The sequence below is a fragment of the Jaculus jaculus genome, chromosome 6 (genome assembly GCF_020740685.1).
Source record: "Jaculus jaculus isolate mJacJac1 chromosome 6, mJacJac1.mat.Y.cur, whole genome shotgun sequence".
NCBI lineage: Eukaryota > Metazoa > Chordata > Mammalia > Rodentia > Dipodidae > Jaculus > Jaculus jaculus.
The window spans coordinates 167,166,172-167,181,969 of record NC_059107.1 but is presented as its reverse complement, the minus strand read 5'-3'; the positions used below and the strand labels follow the sequence as shown (position 1 = coordinate 167,181,969).

Here is a 15,798-nt window from a genome sequence, read left to right as displayed (position 1 = left end):
CAGCACTCAGGAGGCAGAGGTAGGAAGCTCGCTGTGAGTTCAAGGCCACCCTGAGACTACATAGTGAATTCTAGGTCAGCCTGGGCTAGAGTGAAACCCTACCTCAAAAACAAACAAAAAAAATTTTAGCTGGGCATGGTGGCGTACACCTTTAATCCTAGCACTATGGAGGCAGAGATAGGAGGATCACTGTGAGTTCATGAGTTCAAGGCCACCCTAAGACTACACAGTGAATTCCAGGTCAGCCTGAGCTAGAGTGAAACCCTACCTTGAAAAACCAAAATAATAATAACAAAGTAAATAATAACAATAACTTGAGATACTTTAAAATGTAAATAAAGTCCTTTAAGGAACCAGGTCCAGGCACTCCCACTAGCCTCCCACAGGGGCCATCTAAGGGTAGGGCAGGGAATGCTGAGATCCAAAGAGGAAAGAAGGGCCTGGGAAGATAACAAACCAGCCACTTCCCCCAGCTGCAAGAGGTGCAAGGCTACAGCATAGCACCATAGAAGACCCTTTAACACACTGGAGTATAGAACCAAAATACTTAAGAAGTGGCTTGCTTTCCCAAGGAAAAGAAGGGGTTTATTGAAGGTGACCTTGTCATTTTGTTTTTTAGTACCTTAAAGGACAACAGGCTGGAGAACCAGAAAATTGGGAAGCTTCAGGACGTGTACTGAGAGCTGGGGAGTGGCCCTGGCCAGGGCAGACCCAGTGCATCAGAAGTGAGAGCTGATGGAGTGCTGGGTACATAGGCAATGTACAAACCTACATGCCTAGGGTCATGGGCCTCTCAGGGCTAGACTCCCATCCACCCAAAGGGCAACAGAAACCAGGCTCTAAGACCTCCCTAGATGCTGGACCTCAGAACCCAAGCCCAGGCCCTAGAGTCTGTTCCCAATGTACAATATCCCCTGGACACACAGGACATATAGAGAACCTCAGAGGACACAGGGGTGTGGGCAAAGTCAACAGTCCATGAGGTACTAGACAGGAGAGCTCCAGCTCCTTCTCAGTGTTGTAGAACTTCAAGCACTGCTGTAAAGGAGTTCTTCGCTGGGCTGTCCTATAGCCAGTCAGCATGTAATTGGCCCCATAGTCCAGGAAGAAGGCAGTACCAAAGATATAGCACAGGATGGAGCTGACTACCTTGGCACCAGTGTACCAACACAGCCCAGTTACCTAGCAACCCACAATCTAAGGCCTAGCTTGGCCTAACTCTGAGTCCTTCCTTCCCACATTCTGGGCTGTGATACATGCAGGGGCCTCCACCAAGGGTTCTTCCACTTCTTCCCACCAGACTGTCTCCAAAGGTCATATTCCCCAGCTCACCTGAGCCCACAAGAACTATGGTTGGGCTTCTCTATTGATCCTAATCATAACCCTAGAAATGCCCCATTCATCTTTCCCAAACCCCAGCCCCAGGGAGAAAGCTGAACAGGAATATGTGTCACCAGCACTCCTTAGAAGGGGCAGGCAAGTTGAGCTTAAAGATGCAGCAAATGACTTACCCCCTTTTCTTCTCCGAATGGAGGCTTGGAATTGAGAAACAGAGCAAAAGGTGTAAGAGGCAGGCTTCATCCTATAGCACTTGGGTTCATTCTGCACACTGATTTCTCTACCTCTACTCCTCCCACGGACACCTCCCCAACAACCTGACCTCACAGGTCTGCTGGCATCTATACCCTTTTATTAGACTAGGGGTACAAGCTCACAAATGTCTTGAAACACAGGAAGCAAACAAGCAAACTCATGAAGATATGCTGTATGCACATGCACACACATGTACACACACCTACACATATTCACATGCACACATGCATACACACATACATTTATACACTCATGCAGGTCTATGGGAAGGGCTAGGCCCACCGGGCTCCTGACTTGAATCTCCATTAACGTCTGGATCTAGCACAGCCCTCTTCCAGCTAAGCGGATGTGCACTGGTGAGGTGTGTGAAGCCTCCAACAAGAAAGGTGAAGGGAATGCTCTATGCTTCTTCCCTTTCCACCTCTCATGAGCAGCTCCTTCCTCTCATTCTCAGATCTTTTGAGACAGAGTCCCACTACATAGACTAGGTTGGCCTTAAACTTACTCTGTAACCCAGGCTGGCCAGAAATTTTTGGCAATCCTCCTGCTGCAATCTCTTGAGTGCTAGGACAAGCATGTGCCACCACACCCAGCTCTCTTGTTTATTTCTTTCAGATACCACAACATATTTTTTTAAGATTAGCTTCTGCTCACCTCATTGGCCCCCAGGAACCCACCCCTTCTCTTCCTGCTATGCATAAGGCTTTGCCTCATCCTCCAAACAGCATGAGTCACCCTACTTGCTGTGAACCTCCACCCCCCAGTACCCACACCTCACACTGTCCTTCCTTTCCAGGTGTTCATGTCATCTTAAACTTTTTTTTAAATTTATTTGAGGTAGGAGGACAGTCATGCCAAGGCCTCTTGCCACTTCAAAGGAACTCCAGACACACGTACCACTTTGTGCATCTGGCTTTATCTAGGTACTAGGGAATTGAATCCAGACATCCCAAGGTTTGCAATCAAGCACCTTTACCACTGGGTCATCTACCCAACCCTCAGGTACCCTTTCTGATAAGACTATGGATCCTAGAAAGCTTCATTAGCTCCTGACGGTGACTTGCAGGATGGATATGTTTATACCAGTGGTGAATCAACCTGTCTTATTTCTACCTTTTAAAAACACTAAGCCGGGCTGGAGAGATGGCTTAGCAGTTAAGCGCTTGCCTATGAAGCCTAAGGACCCCGGTTCGAGGCTCGATTCCCCAGGACCCACGTTAGCCAGATGCACAAGGGGGCGTACGTGTCTGGAGTTCCTTTGCAATGGCTGGAGGCCCTGGCGTGCCCATTCTCTCTCTCTCTCTTTCTGTCTGTCACTCTCAAATAAATAAAAAAAATGAATAAAAAAAAACAATAAGCCGATGGGCATGGTGGTACACACCTTTAATCCTAGCACTCAGGAGGCAGAGGTAGGAAGATCACTGTGAGTTCAACGCCAGCCTGAAACTTCCAGGTCAGCCTGAGCTAGAGTGATCCTCTACCTAAAAAAAAAAAAAAAAAAAAAAAAAATCCACAAAGCCAGGCATGGTCGTTCATACTTGTAATCCTAGCACTTAGGAGGCATAGGCAAAAGGATGTGAGTTCAAAAGCATGGACTATATAGGGTGACCTTGTTTCAAAAACAAACTATTTTTAATAAAAAGAAACACAAACTACAAACACTGGATCAAGTACTTGGAGAACCATGGCACGGGTCTGCCTTTCTCATACCCAGGCATGCCCAGAGAGGCTGTATCAGGAGGTAAGACAGTGGACTACTACTCACCAATCTTGACTGGTGTCCAACCTACATAGCTCCCTACTTATACTAACTTATAAAGATCAATGCGACAAGTCAGTTCCCTGTGCCTTACTTGAGTTAGATTAGATTCTGGGGCCAGAAGTCTGCTGATTGGCTGGGTGCATAATCTAGTTGGGAAGGCATCTTAACTCCATTTTTTCATTATCATCTGCTTTCTACCATTGCTGATGAAAAGTCTATAGTCAAAACTATCCCTCTGTTTTGAACCAACTGGCACCTCTACCCTGTCCCAGATAGTAGTAAAGATTTTCCTGCTTGTCTGCAGTATCCTAAAGTTCTACTCTAACTTGTCTAGATATAGATTCATTTTTGTTGTTTTGTGGGTGTTTTCTTTGAGGCAGGGTCTCACTCTAGCTGGCCAGGCTCACCTCAATCTCATGGAGATCCTCCTACCTCAGTCTCCCAAGTGCTGGGATTCATTTTTATTTCCTTACTTGTGATTTATACTTCTTCAAGTGGAGTCTCATGTTTCTGTTCACTTTTCGGAATATCTTCATCATTTCTTTTTACTCTTCATCATTATCTTTTATTATTTCTCTCTGGACTCCACCAAGTACATGTTGGGGTCTTCTCACTTGTCTTGTTTCCCTTAACTGCTCTTTAATGTCTGTATCTCATCTGCTTCTTGAGCTGAATCTTAAGTAAGCTCCTCAGACTGATCTTTTCACTCACTGCTTTGTTTTCAGCTGAGTGTAAGATACTGTGTATCCTTTTATCTATAACTGTTTTTGTTTCAGTAACAGTTTTTTTCAAGAATTCTTCCCAAATGTGCATATAGTTTCTTTGTCCTGTTCTATAACTTGTTACTTCTCTTCCTCTATAATAACTTAAACATTTTGTTTTACTCTCCTGTTCTCTCATTTCATTCCAGGCCCTGTGCTTGGTACTGGCTTTCCTGCCTCTCACAGGTCCAAAGCACATCTTCTTGCCTTGTAGGAGTTTCAGAACACAGTGTTGCCCCTCCATCACGAGCTGTAGAAACACTAGCTTCCCCTTTCACGTGGCTTGATTTCCTTATGTATTTATTTATTTGGATGAAAATGGGTGCCACCTTGTGTGTCTGGCTTTATATGGGTGCTGGGGAATCAAACCTGGGGTGACAGTTTTTTACAAGCAAGTGCCTTTAACCACTGAGCAATCTCCCCAGCTCCTTCCCTCTTCATTTTTGTGACTTGAGGATTCTTCTACTTTTGCTTTGAATGTCTGAAGGTTTTTAATTTGTTTTATTTTATTCAGAACATTTATGTCAAGTAAAATCCTGGTCATGTCATCCTATTCTATCTTGGTATCTGTTTTTCACACTGAAGTAAACTGTACTCAAAGCACCTGCTTAGAATGGGGCAGCTCAGTCTATGGCCAAGACAGGGCCAGTCAGTCCATGTGCAAAGGCAGGGACAGTCTGGGGACCAGGCAAGGACTGCTTCTATGACTACAGACAGAGGAAAGTCTAGGATTGAGTCTGGGCTCAGACTAGAAGCAAAGTGAGTTTCAACCACCATGTGTATGGGCATGTGACTACCATGAGGTTGTTGAATGTCAGGACATACCCACAATAAGGCTTTTAACAATTACATGTACTAACACATACAATGAGGATGCAATCAGACATCTCAATAAATGCCCATGATTAGACTGTTAACAGCTAAACATGTCAAGACATGGTCATGCATATGGCCATGATGAGGCTGTCAGTAGCCAAACAGGGTTATACATACAGGACATGGCCATGATAAGACTGGTAACAGCCACATATGTCAAAAGCCACGAATATGAGCCATGCTTATGGCAAGGCTAGAAACCATAACTGTCACACATCAAGATGTGGTCATACATATGGAACATGTCCATGATGAGGCTGGTTACTGTCACACATGGCAGGACATGATAATGACAAAGTTAACTGTCACATGTTAGAATATGGTCATGTACATTAGAAAATGTGGGCAATGAGGCTGTTAGCAGTCAACCTGGAATTGTACCCATCAAAGCCTGGCACACTTTTATCTACCTCCCACAGTTCACAAGGCCCTATCCCCTCACTGTGCCTCCCTCTACAAGATTATCAGTCTCACTTAACCAATGTGTGAATAGATACCAACAAAGTAAAATAAATGCAAGGATGACCCTGCTCATACCAGGTAGAATAACAGACTAGACTGCCCAAATACTATTCTTCCCTGGCTAAGATGAAGTACAGGAACAAAGTCAAGAGTAGAAATGTGGAAAGCCCATAACCCTGCACATGCACACGCATACAAAACATGGGCTACAGAGCCAGACACTACTTCCAAGCCACCCATCTGGTCACTTATGCCCATCTCCAGTCCTGCATTCCATCTTGGCCCCTTGCCACCTTCATAAGCAGGCACCCAATCTCCCCATCACTCCAGCACTTACTTTATCCTTTAATCTGCTGCAGCATCCACCTGTCTTTTCTCTCTGATGTCTCTAGCTCTTCCTGCCAACCCATACTTCCTATGTCCACCCTACCCTGGCCAACCCCATGGTGGGCCACTGGCCTGTTGTCCACCTCCAAATCCACCCCCAATGCTCACCGAGTTCTTCAAGCTCAGCTGTCATGGACTTGGAGCGCAAGGTCAGAGTGGTGCTGGGGGCCCTCTTAGGGGGTGGTGGGGCTGCAAAGAAGAGGGAGGCCTTGGCCCTCCTGTCCAGCAGCAGGCGGCGCGGCGTGGCCAGGTGCAAATGCCACTTGCGCTCCACCGCCTGAATCTCCTCGTACTCCCGTGAGGACGAGTCACACTGTGCCAGGATCTTGTTCAGGCTGCGGCTGGATGCAAACTTCTTCATGGCGCGAGGAGTTCAGTGAGTGCTGGGGCCAGGGCAATTGGGCCTCTGGGGGCCTCTGAGACCCCCAGGGCCAGGGCCTCAGATGGTGGTCAAGGTTACCGGCAGGGGTCAGGGTGTTGGCTAGCTATGGTCTGAGCACCCATCCTGCAGGCTCCACAGGCCCAGTGAGTGGGCACCGGAGCCATGGGGGCTGAGGCTGAACTCCTGCCAGAACACCTCCAGCTGCCCAAGGCTCCACAGGCCCAAGTACCACTCTGTCTTTTAAGGGACCTGAGTGTGACCAGGCAAGCCACAGGCCTGGGCTAAACCAGCGGCAAAGCCTCTTGGGCCCAGGCTGTGCCACTGTGCCGCAACGTCAGAGACGGCGCGGGGAGAAGACGCTTTTCCTCTTCCCTCAGGTGCCGCCTCCCCCTTCCCCGCACAATAAGCAGCAGCAACATCAGCGTCAACCTCACAGTTACCATGGCAACCCGGCCTCCAGGCAGGGACTGGAGTCGGGAAGGAAGGCTCTGCCATGGCAGGGCTGGGGGAACGCAGGCAAGGAGGGGGTAGGGATCTGAGAAGGGGCAATCTGGGGTCAGAAGTCAGTGGCCTTGTCAGGGGCCAGATGCCTAACACCAGGACCTTGGCAGCAAATGTGGACATTTCATTTAAGCCCAGGTAGTAATTTGATGTCCACAGTGTGGGATTAGAATTGGGGAGGGGAATGTGGACCTGAGATCAAAGGGCTATGTTCAAGAACTAAGGGGGGAATCTGGACAGCTAGAGCCTGAGCCCTCACCTCTGCGCCGAGCCCCATCCTCTTCAGGTTTCCTGGTCACAGACACGACCTTCATGACCAGGCGGTTGCCGCCCTGGCGGATCAGACCCACCACTTGCTTGTGTCCGACCTTCACCACATTCACCCCATTCACCTGGGATAGACAGACAGCTGGGTGGGGTGCCTAGGTGCATCCCCTCAGAGTTCAGGAGACAGGAGCCTCCCCCAAGTTCCTAATGTGCCAGGAAGGGTCAAGATGGGACTCACCTCTATGAGGAAGTCCCCAGTGCGCAGTCCTGCCCGCCAGGCCACACCCTCCACATCCACAGACTCAAGATACTGGAGTGCAGGAAAGGCAGGTGTTGGCGTGAATTCTTCAATGGGGGTCTCTGCTGCGGGGGCAGAGGTGAGATAGAAGACACTACCAGTACAGCTCAGGTCAAGGGGCTGCCAAGCAGCAACCTCACCAGCTCTAGGCACAAGACTACAGGGAGCAGAGCAACCTAGGGAGAGGAGTAGGACAGACGGAGGTACCCAGCCCAGTATACCGGCACACATCCCTCTATAAAACCACCCACTCACCCTCACCTGAAAGGTCCCTACTCGGTTAGGCTCCCCGCAGCAGAGCAAGGAAGACAGTGAGGGGAGGTAACTGCTGCATTATACTGGGATGTTCCAAACCAAGACAGATAACCACCAAAACACAGAATGGAAGGGGCCCAAAAAAGGAAAGAGGCAGAGGGAGCACATAAAACATATCCACAGCAATGCAGCACCCTGTCATGGCACCCACACCCATTACCTTTGGCACCCCGAAGCACGAAGCCAAAGCCCTCATGGTCCCGTTTTTGTAGGATAGCCACCTTGTCATCAATGACATAATCACTGACAAAGGAAAGCAAGATGGGGTGAGGTGCACCTTACAGGAAGCCTGGCATGCAGGCTGACCCAAAGGGTCCCAAAGGCACAGGACAACCCAGGATTACAATTACAGCCAAAGACAGCAACAGCTGAGTAATACTCTCTTTTCCCTCCTCCCGCCTTCCCATACCCTGGCCTCCTCCCTCATCAGACATTCTGCACCACATCCACAGGCCCAGCCAGTGTCCCTGTGTGTCCACATCCCTGCACTCCCACCAGTACCTGTGTGAAGTGAGGCTGTCATAGGAGCCCACAGTGTAGTGGCGAAAAAGACGTTTCGTCCGGTCTTCCCGGGTTTCTGGAGGGAGTATGAGGGGCTAAGGAATGGTCATGGCCTCTGCCTGGCTGAATTTCCCCAACTGTGCTGGTCAACTCCTATCCACACACACCCTGGGCCTATTTGTGCCCAGATGGAATTGGGGGCCCAAAATCCTGGAGTTCTGGGTCCAGGAGTCCTTTGGCAAGAAAACTCAGAGAACCATACAGGAAATTTCTGGCCTTTGAGAGTTGGGGCTCAAGGAAGACAGCAGCACCCTGCTCATCTTTCCTTAGTATGTAGCTAAACAGAGGAGACCAGGCAAGGCCAGGCTGGTCCCAGTCAGGAAACCTCAAAGCCAAGTCCAAAAAGTACGTGTGTGTGTGTGTGTCACAGTTACATGTACATGCTGTGTTAGTATGCTTATGTATGTCTATGACCCACAATTGTGTGCAAGTGATGTGTTCACTCTTCTTATCTGTGTGTGAGCTGTCAATAACAAGCATGTGTTTCTGTGTGACTCAAAATGTTTAAGTGCTGGGCTCATGCAATTGCATGAGTTTGTGCTATTTAGCCCATGTATATCAGTATGGAATGTCTCAGTGTCTTAACTTAATTCCTCACATCAGCCAGATACACAACTTCAGGGTATCTCTAGTTACAGACCTTGACTCTGAATTGGTGGGGTGGGTTTCCAAGGAACTGGGTCCCCATTCCCTGACTTTATTGTACCTCACAGAACTTGATCCAACCTGTTCTTTGATATCAAAGTTCTTCATGACCACAGTAGAGCTGGCCAGCTTCTGCTGTCATACTTCAGCCTTGCCAATGTCCTGAAGATTCAATCTACAACCAGCCAGTAGGCTTTAGTCTGGTTCCTAGGCTCCATTGGCAGGGAATCAGATGGTACTCAAGGTGGTGCCACCATTGCCTTCCATTTTATCACTCAGGACTTCGCCCCTCCCTCATTCTCTCTTGCTGAAGTACTTTTTAAGATTCGTTTTGTTTTTGCTTTTTCTGTTTGTTTTGTTTTTGCTTTGTTACGTTTTTACTTCAACAAATATTTATTGAGCTCCTACTATATACCAGGCACAGTATATTTTAGGCTATGAGAATATAGCAAAGAATGGAGCAAAGTCTGTCCCTGGAGTTTATTCTAAGAAATGGAATAAACAGACAATAAATATCAAATGCTGCAAAGCACTAAGAAGAATTTTAAAAAGCATAGCTCTAGGGATAGTGAAAACCTTATTAACAAAGAGATCTGAGCAAAGTCCCAGAGATGTGAAGGACCAACCAACCCATGGATATGAGAGTAAGGGGCTTCTGGGACTGGGGCAATAGGGCAAAGCCCATGGAAAAGGCACCAATCTGGAGTATGCCAGGGACAGTGTATGCCTAAACAGGTGGAGCAGAGAAAGCTAGAGTGACAGAAGTGAGATCTGAGGTAATCAATCAATCTTTCTTTCTTATCTATTTATTTATTTGGTTTTGGCTTCATTTTCTACTGTTCTCTCTTTCCCTCCCTCCCTCCCTCCCTCCCTCCCTCTCTCTCTCTCTCTTTCTCTCTCTCTTTTGAGATAGGATCTCACTACATAGGGCAGATTGGCACTAAACTCCTCCTGTCTTCTTTCTCACAAGCTGAAATCTACTATTTTTTTTATCTGTTTTCCCAGTAACTCTAAGCTCCATGAAACAAGTAGCCACATTAATTATTCCCATGATCCCAGTGCCCAGTATGTCACCTGGCATGTAACAGAGAGGAGAGATGGTAAATAATTGACCAGGTGTTAAGTACATAATGAATGGCCAAGAGGATGATTGGAGGAAGAGATAGATAACAAACCAAAAGTTAAATGTATATATGTATATCTAAGTTAATTCAGGAGAATAGATGAATAGGCCAAAGGATATATTAGTAGATGAATGAATGGATGGATGAATGGATAGATAAAAGGAGGCGTTAGGTGGGCTGGATAGGTTGCTGGATGAATTGGCAGCTAGTTGCGAGAATGAAAGCGTTTCCTATTCATATCAGAAGACACCACTGTCAAGAAAAATACTGGTCCTGGGCTGCAGAGATGGCTTAGTGGTAAAGGCACTTGCCTGCAAAGCCAAAGATCCTCAGGTCCATTCCCCAGGACACACATAAGCCAGATGCACAAGGTGGCACATGCATCTGGAATTTGTTTGCACTGGCTAGAAGCCCTGATGTGCCCATTCTCTCCCTCTCTCTCTCTCTATCTATCTATCTCTCTCTCTCTCTCTCTCTCTCTCTCTCTCTCTCTCCCCTCCCTCCCTCCCCCCTTGTCTCTTTCCCTCTCTCAGATAAATAAAAAAAATTTAATTTTTAAAAAATAAAAGTACTGGTCTATATTTCAGATTTGTGCCACTGGATGTTGAAGTCTCAATAGTACAACTGCTCCTTTTAAGCATCTACATATAGTCACTTTGAAGTACACCTGGGTTCTAGTACCCTACTATCTTACCACTCTGTCTCTGTCCAAGCATTCATCAGCTCATTTCTCTCTTTCTTTCCACATAGACTACCATGACTAAGATCTTATGACAAACCTGTACTTGTTTCTCATTCCCGAGGCCAATGCAAGTCAGGCCTCATCACCATGTGAGGGGATCCCTCCTGGCTTCCACCATACCCTCCTCCAGGATGACCCAGTCACAGATATATTCAGTGCCAGCCTGAAGAAAGAGCCACTCCCCAAGGCCACCTACTGTAGACCCCCTAACTCTGAAATTGCTAGCCTCTAGCTCCATCACTCCCATACCAGTTCTCTGGGGCCCTTTTCCTTTTCTGTGACCTTAGCCTATCTTATCTACCTCTCTGTCTTGCCCTGCCCTGCCCAGATCTTGACCCTGATCCTAAAAGACATGCATAGTTGAACAGCCCTATCCTGGTCAGCTCCCACTACAAAGCTTCTTGTTTTTTATGTTTTGCCAATCAAAAATAACCTATTTATTATATAACACAAATTCATTTTCCAGTTTTATTAATCACACTTATGAAACCAGCCTGCTGAAAGCCAGTTCCTGTTGCTGGACTGCCCTCTGCCCTCAGGTAGAACTCAGCCTAAACCCCAGACAGAAGTTTTGTCCATGGTGTTAGGCTGGACCATACAGCTGAGATCAGGGAGAGGCCACTACTGTCCCTATCAGCTCCCTATAGGCAGTCTCAGCAGGCCCTTTATCCTGTGGCTACCCATAAAGCTCCTAGGCCACCCAGACACTTTTGAATTCCACTACACTAGCTATGGCCCTGTTTGCCTGATTGCCAGGAAGACTCCAGCTCCCACACTAGATAATCTACAGAATTCTCCTTTCTCTGTGACCTTGGCATATTCTGCTCATCTCTTTACTCTGTTCTACCTTGTCAAGATCTTGACCCTGACTCTAAAAGATCTGCATGGTCAATCAGCCCTATCCAGTGAGCTCCCACTACAAGGCTATCCTTTCTCATAGTCCCACAAACATCTCTCTAGCTTCATGCTCCCCACTCCAGCCTTGTCACCCCTCACAAAGCTGCTTATGTAGCAGACTCTTCCCCACATAGTCCCACCTCCTAAAACTGATGGGACATATCCACAACCTCATACATGTAAGAATACTAAAATCATGTCTGCCACTGCTCACTTATGTGAGTTGCCAACATGTGTACTCTAGAATGCTATGCCAAATCCCTGAAAACATGGTGACCACCATCTAGACCCAGAAGTTTCAGCCAAAACACCTCTGCTTTGAAACCTTCGTTGACTTCTTCAGGACTAGGGATCACCATGCTCCATTAGAGCCTTTGCCACTGGTACATCTATTATAGCCCACTGGCAGCCAGCATAAGGTACAGCTTGGAGCAAACCGGAAAAACACCTGTTTCTTTTAGATTCTAACTCTAGCATAAGCTCCCCTCCTCTTCCTTAGCTTCAGAACAAGGTGCAGATGTCCGTAGATCCACAGTGCTCAGATAAGAATCTTATCACCATTCCTGTGAGGAAGCAAAGAACTCACTCCCATTCAACAGGTGTACACTCCCTGGTATTTTCTATTCTTTTTCTTTGTCTTGTTGGAATTAGCCCAGTCCTCTAAAATCATTTCTAACCTGGATGCCACTCTATCCTCCACAGGTGGAGAACAGGGGGCCTAATTCCTGCCATACTTCCAGATACCAGGAAAGCTATCAAAGTGCGCAAGAACCAGCCAAGTAAGGAAGCAAGGTATCTAGCCAGCAGTGGGCCAGCAACTGAGCTCCAGCTTGCCTAGCCTTCCACCAAGTTTTGGCACAAGGCAAGGTTCCTCACCACATGGGTGTGGATTCCCCTGGGAAACAGTGAACCCAGGACAGGGACAACCACAACCTAGGACCCAAGTCTCCATGTACATATGGATGGTCACAGTATCTCAACCCAGACACACTGCTGATAAATACCCAAAACAACCATTCAAGAGGGGGTTACTGGTCCAACCCACTCTCTAGGCCCAAAGTAACATCATGGATCTTAGGGCCCCCTTGGATACCTGAGAGTTCAATGGAAGGGTACCCTCCAGACATGTACCTGACCCACACAGTGGGCTCCAAAAGAACAGCCACTGTTTTTACAAGCACTCAGAGGGATCCTTTCCAGAAGCCCAAGTGTTCAGCAGAGTTGGGACCATGGATACTCCAAAGCCCCAGGAGCTAGATCTTTTACCTCCATGTTACCCTCCTGATTAAGGACAAGGGCCATCCCTCACCACCTGCTCTCAGATCATACTAACCCCAAGGTTATAACTGCCCCTTGGGAACTAAGTGGCCTCATTTCCTCTTGGCTGGTCTAGGCCTCCTGCTCTGCCCACTTGTACAATCTGTCTACTTTGGAAAAACGCCTCTTTTCTCACACTGACCTCTTTACTTGTCTGCCAGTCACACATGAATTGGGAGCTCCAAGTACCTGGTATTTCTGTAAAGTGTGTACCAGAGGGGTAGTTGCCATCACTGGAGTCTTGTGTGCTAACATGCAGACAGAAGATGGTCATGAGTATCTCCTGTTGGCATGTCAAAGATTCTCCACTGTGTGTGAAATATCAGGCTCACATATTCATGCCCCAAGTGTGTACATGCTGTACCTGTACTGTGTCTGTGTGTATATACAAGTTTGTGTGTATCTTGAATGTATATGAGTTTACTTTTCAGTATATTTCTGTATGAAGGTCCAGACTTATCATCAAGACCAAAGGGAGACTAAAGAACGTGTCTTTGGGGAGCTACCTGGAGGAATCTGGGGTCACTCACCATGCCGAGTGTCATACTGTCGCATCTGCACCTCTTCCACGCAGTCGGCTGGGAACCAGCCTGTACGGCCCTTCACGGTCCCCTCCCAGAAACCGCCCTCCCCGATGCTGAGCACTATGGGAAGAAGCCAGACAGAAGTCAGGGCAGAGCAGAGCTTCAGGGCACCCACCTCCCTGACACCTGAAGCTCAGGTTCTGCCCACAGCTCTAACCCTTGCTGTCCTTCCCTTCCACATCCTCCTGGCTTTTTCCCTGGGAATATTCTGGGATCCCCAAAGAAGAGAAAATGGAACAGATGGGCTCAGCACAGGATGGGCATATTGGTGGTTGGGGGGGGGGAACAGACACACAGATGGACACACATGAGGAGGAGAGAGGCAAGGGCCAGGGGCAGAAGCCACATCTCTGCTCCACAGTGACCACTTTCCCCAAAGCATACCAGCTGATACCCACCCAAGAGACACTCCAAGAGCTCAGGGTCACCTGTGTCATAGCCAGTGGAGTAAGCCACATGATGTACCAGGAGGACTGTTCCTTACAACTGCTTCTACCTCAAGTTCTCATAGGTACAGGGCACCCCAGGCAGGACCCAAATAATGACATAGTCCCCCATAATGAAAAGGACTTGTCTCACCAGAACACAAGCAGTACCCATGGTCACAGATCTCCCCAAGATGACAAGCCCTTTTCACCCACATCCTACGGCTTTCCAATGATGAAGCCCCAGAAGTAATGCAGAAACCCCACAATGCAAGGAAGCTCTGGAATGGGTTATGGTCCTTCCAACTCAAGGACCCAGGTGTCTTTAGCACCCATCCTTACAAAAAACGCCCCATGACAAGAGCCAAGCCTCTACCATGACAGAGCGTGCAACATGGAGCCAATGAAGCCAGGGCCAGGGACACAAAGATTCCAGCGCAGCTGCATGCAGTTATGACCCAGGGACAACCCCACCACGGAGACCCCAAAATGGCATCGGCTCAACCGCGCGCCCAGCCCCGCCCCCTCCCCTCCTACCCGTGCCCCTCACCCTTTACGGCCTCGCCGCGGTGCAGCGGGATCTCGCCCTCGCCCTGCGGACTGTGCGCCTTCACAGCGATGAACTTGCGGCCGGGGACAGCGCTGTAAAGTTTCCGCTTAGGGCCCCGGGGCGGCGGAGCGGGGGGCGCAGGGGACGCCGGGCCGGGGCCGGGAGCCGGGCCGGCGCCGCCGGGCCCGCTCGGGCTGTAGACGAACACGTAGGTGACGGACGCGATGCCGGGGGGCAGCGGGCACGCGAAGCCGGCGCCCGGGGCCTCCATGGCGCACGGCCCGGCCCCGCCACCGGCCTCACCGCAGCCGCCGCCCGCCCGCCGCCCGCCCGCCCGCCGGGGGCCGGGCCCGGGGCCGCTCCATGGGCCGCGCCGCCGCGCCCGGCCCGCTCCCGCCAGCGCACGAGCCGCGCCCGCTCAGGGCTCCGGGGCCGCGGGGCTGCGCTCCCGGGCGCGCCGGGCTCGCTCCATGCCGCGGCCGCTCCGCGCCCCGCCTCCTCCTCCGCGCCGGCTCCTCCCTCTGCGGGCGGCAGCGGCCAGCGCGCCCTCGGTCCGCGGCGCCCCCCGTGGACCCCACGCCAACGGCCAAAGCAGGGCGCAAGCCATTAGGTGGGCGCATCGGGGGCGGTTGGCGATGCGGCCAGGTAGGAGCTGGAGAAGGGCTGGCGCGGGGGGCTTCGAGTATTAGAGAACCCGCCTGGGCTCGCCAGGAAGGTCAGGCAAGTGCTGTAGTCTGGCCTCCCCACTCCTCCGAACCATCGCCTTGAGCTGGGCGTCCCAGTTCCCCTGCCTCTGGACCCGTGTCCTCCTGTCCCAAGACACCTGCCCTTGCTGCCTACCCCATCCCATGCTGACCACCTTCCCCAGACCATTTCCCAGGCTTGAACATAGAGCCAGAAGTCTTGATCTTCCTCCCAACTCAAAGCCAACTGGGCTCCCCAGTACCCAGGCGGACCAAATTGACTCGCTTATCCATGGAACACAGGAATTTGCTACACTAATATCAGTATGTAACCTATTGTGACCCTGCCCCTTTGGCCAGCGATAAGTTAGCAACTTAGCTCCAATCTCGCCGTTGTAGGCTCCAGTGATGCTAAGCCAGGAACCTGCAAACCACATTTCTGGGCTCTGTGCCAGGCTCGGAAAAACAAGGAGCCCGTTGCAACCCCACTAGGACCACAAGCCATCGGCTCTTGGTCAGAGGAGACAGACCTCTGCCCCTGAGAGTATCTTCCTCTTTAATATGCACCAAGCTTACTCAGTCTCTTCCTGGTCATCAGACCCCTGTCACACCATGGCAGCCCCTTAACCTGGATCACTGCCCACCTAAGTACTCGGCCCTGGACCC

General features: G+C 49.7%; 1 protein-coding gene across 2 annotated transcripts in view; it reads right to left on the bottom strand.

Annotated features, from left to right (window-relative positions):
- Positions 1-15,798, bottom strand: part of Shank3 (SH3 and multiple ankyrin repeat domains 3) — a 55,714-nt gene that overhangs the window by 19,389 nt on the left and 20,527 nt on the right. For both annotated transcript variants that reach the window (XM_045152797.1, XM_045152799.1), the window contains exons 11-18: positions 14,450-14,643; positions 13,421-13,534; positions 8,106-8,181; positions 7,765-7,847; positions 7,230-7,354; positions 6,984-7,116; positions 5,950-6,030; positions 1,512-1,535 (exon numbers count right to left, since the gene is read on the bottom strand). In XM_045152797.1, coding sequence (XP_045008732.1) covers positions 1,512-1,535; positions 5,950-6,030; positions 6,984-7,116; positions 7,230-7,354; positions 7,765-7,847; positions 8,106-8,181; positions 13,421-13,534; positions 14,450-14,643 — 830 coding nt within the window. The remainder of the gene's footprint in view (positions 1-1,511; positions 1,536-5,949; positions 6,031-6,983; positions 7,117-7,229; positions 7,355-7,764; positions 7,848-8,105; positions 8,182-13,420; positions 13,535-14,449; positions 14,644-15,798) is intronic.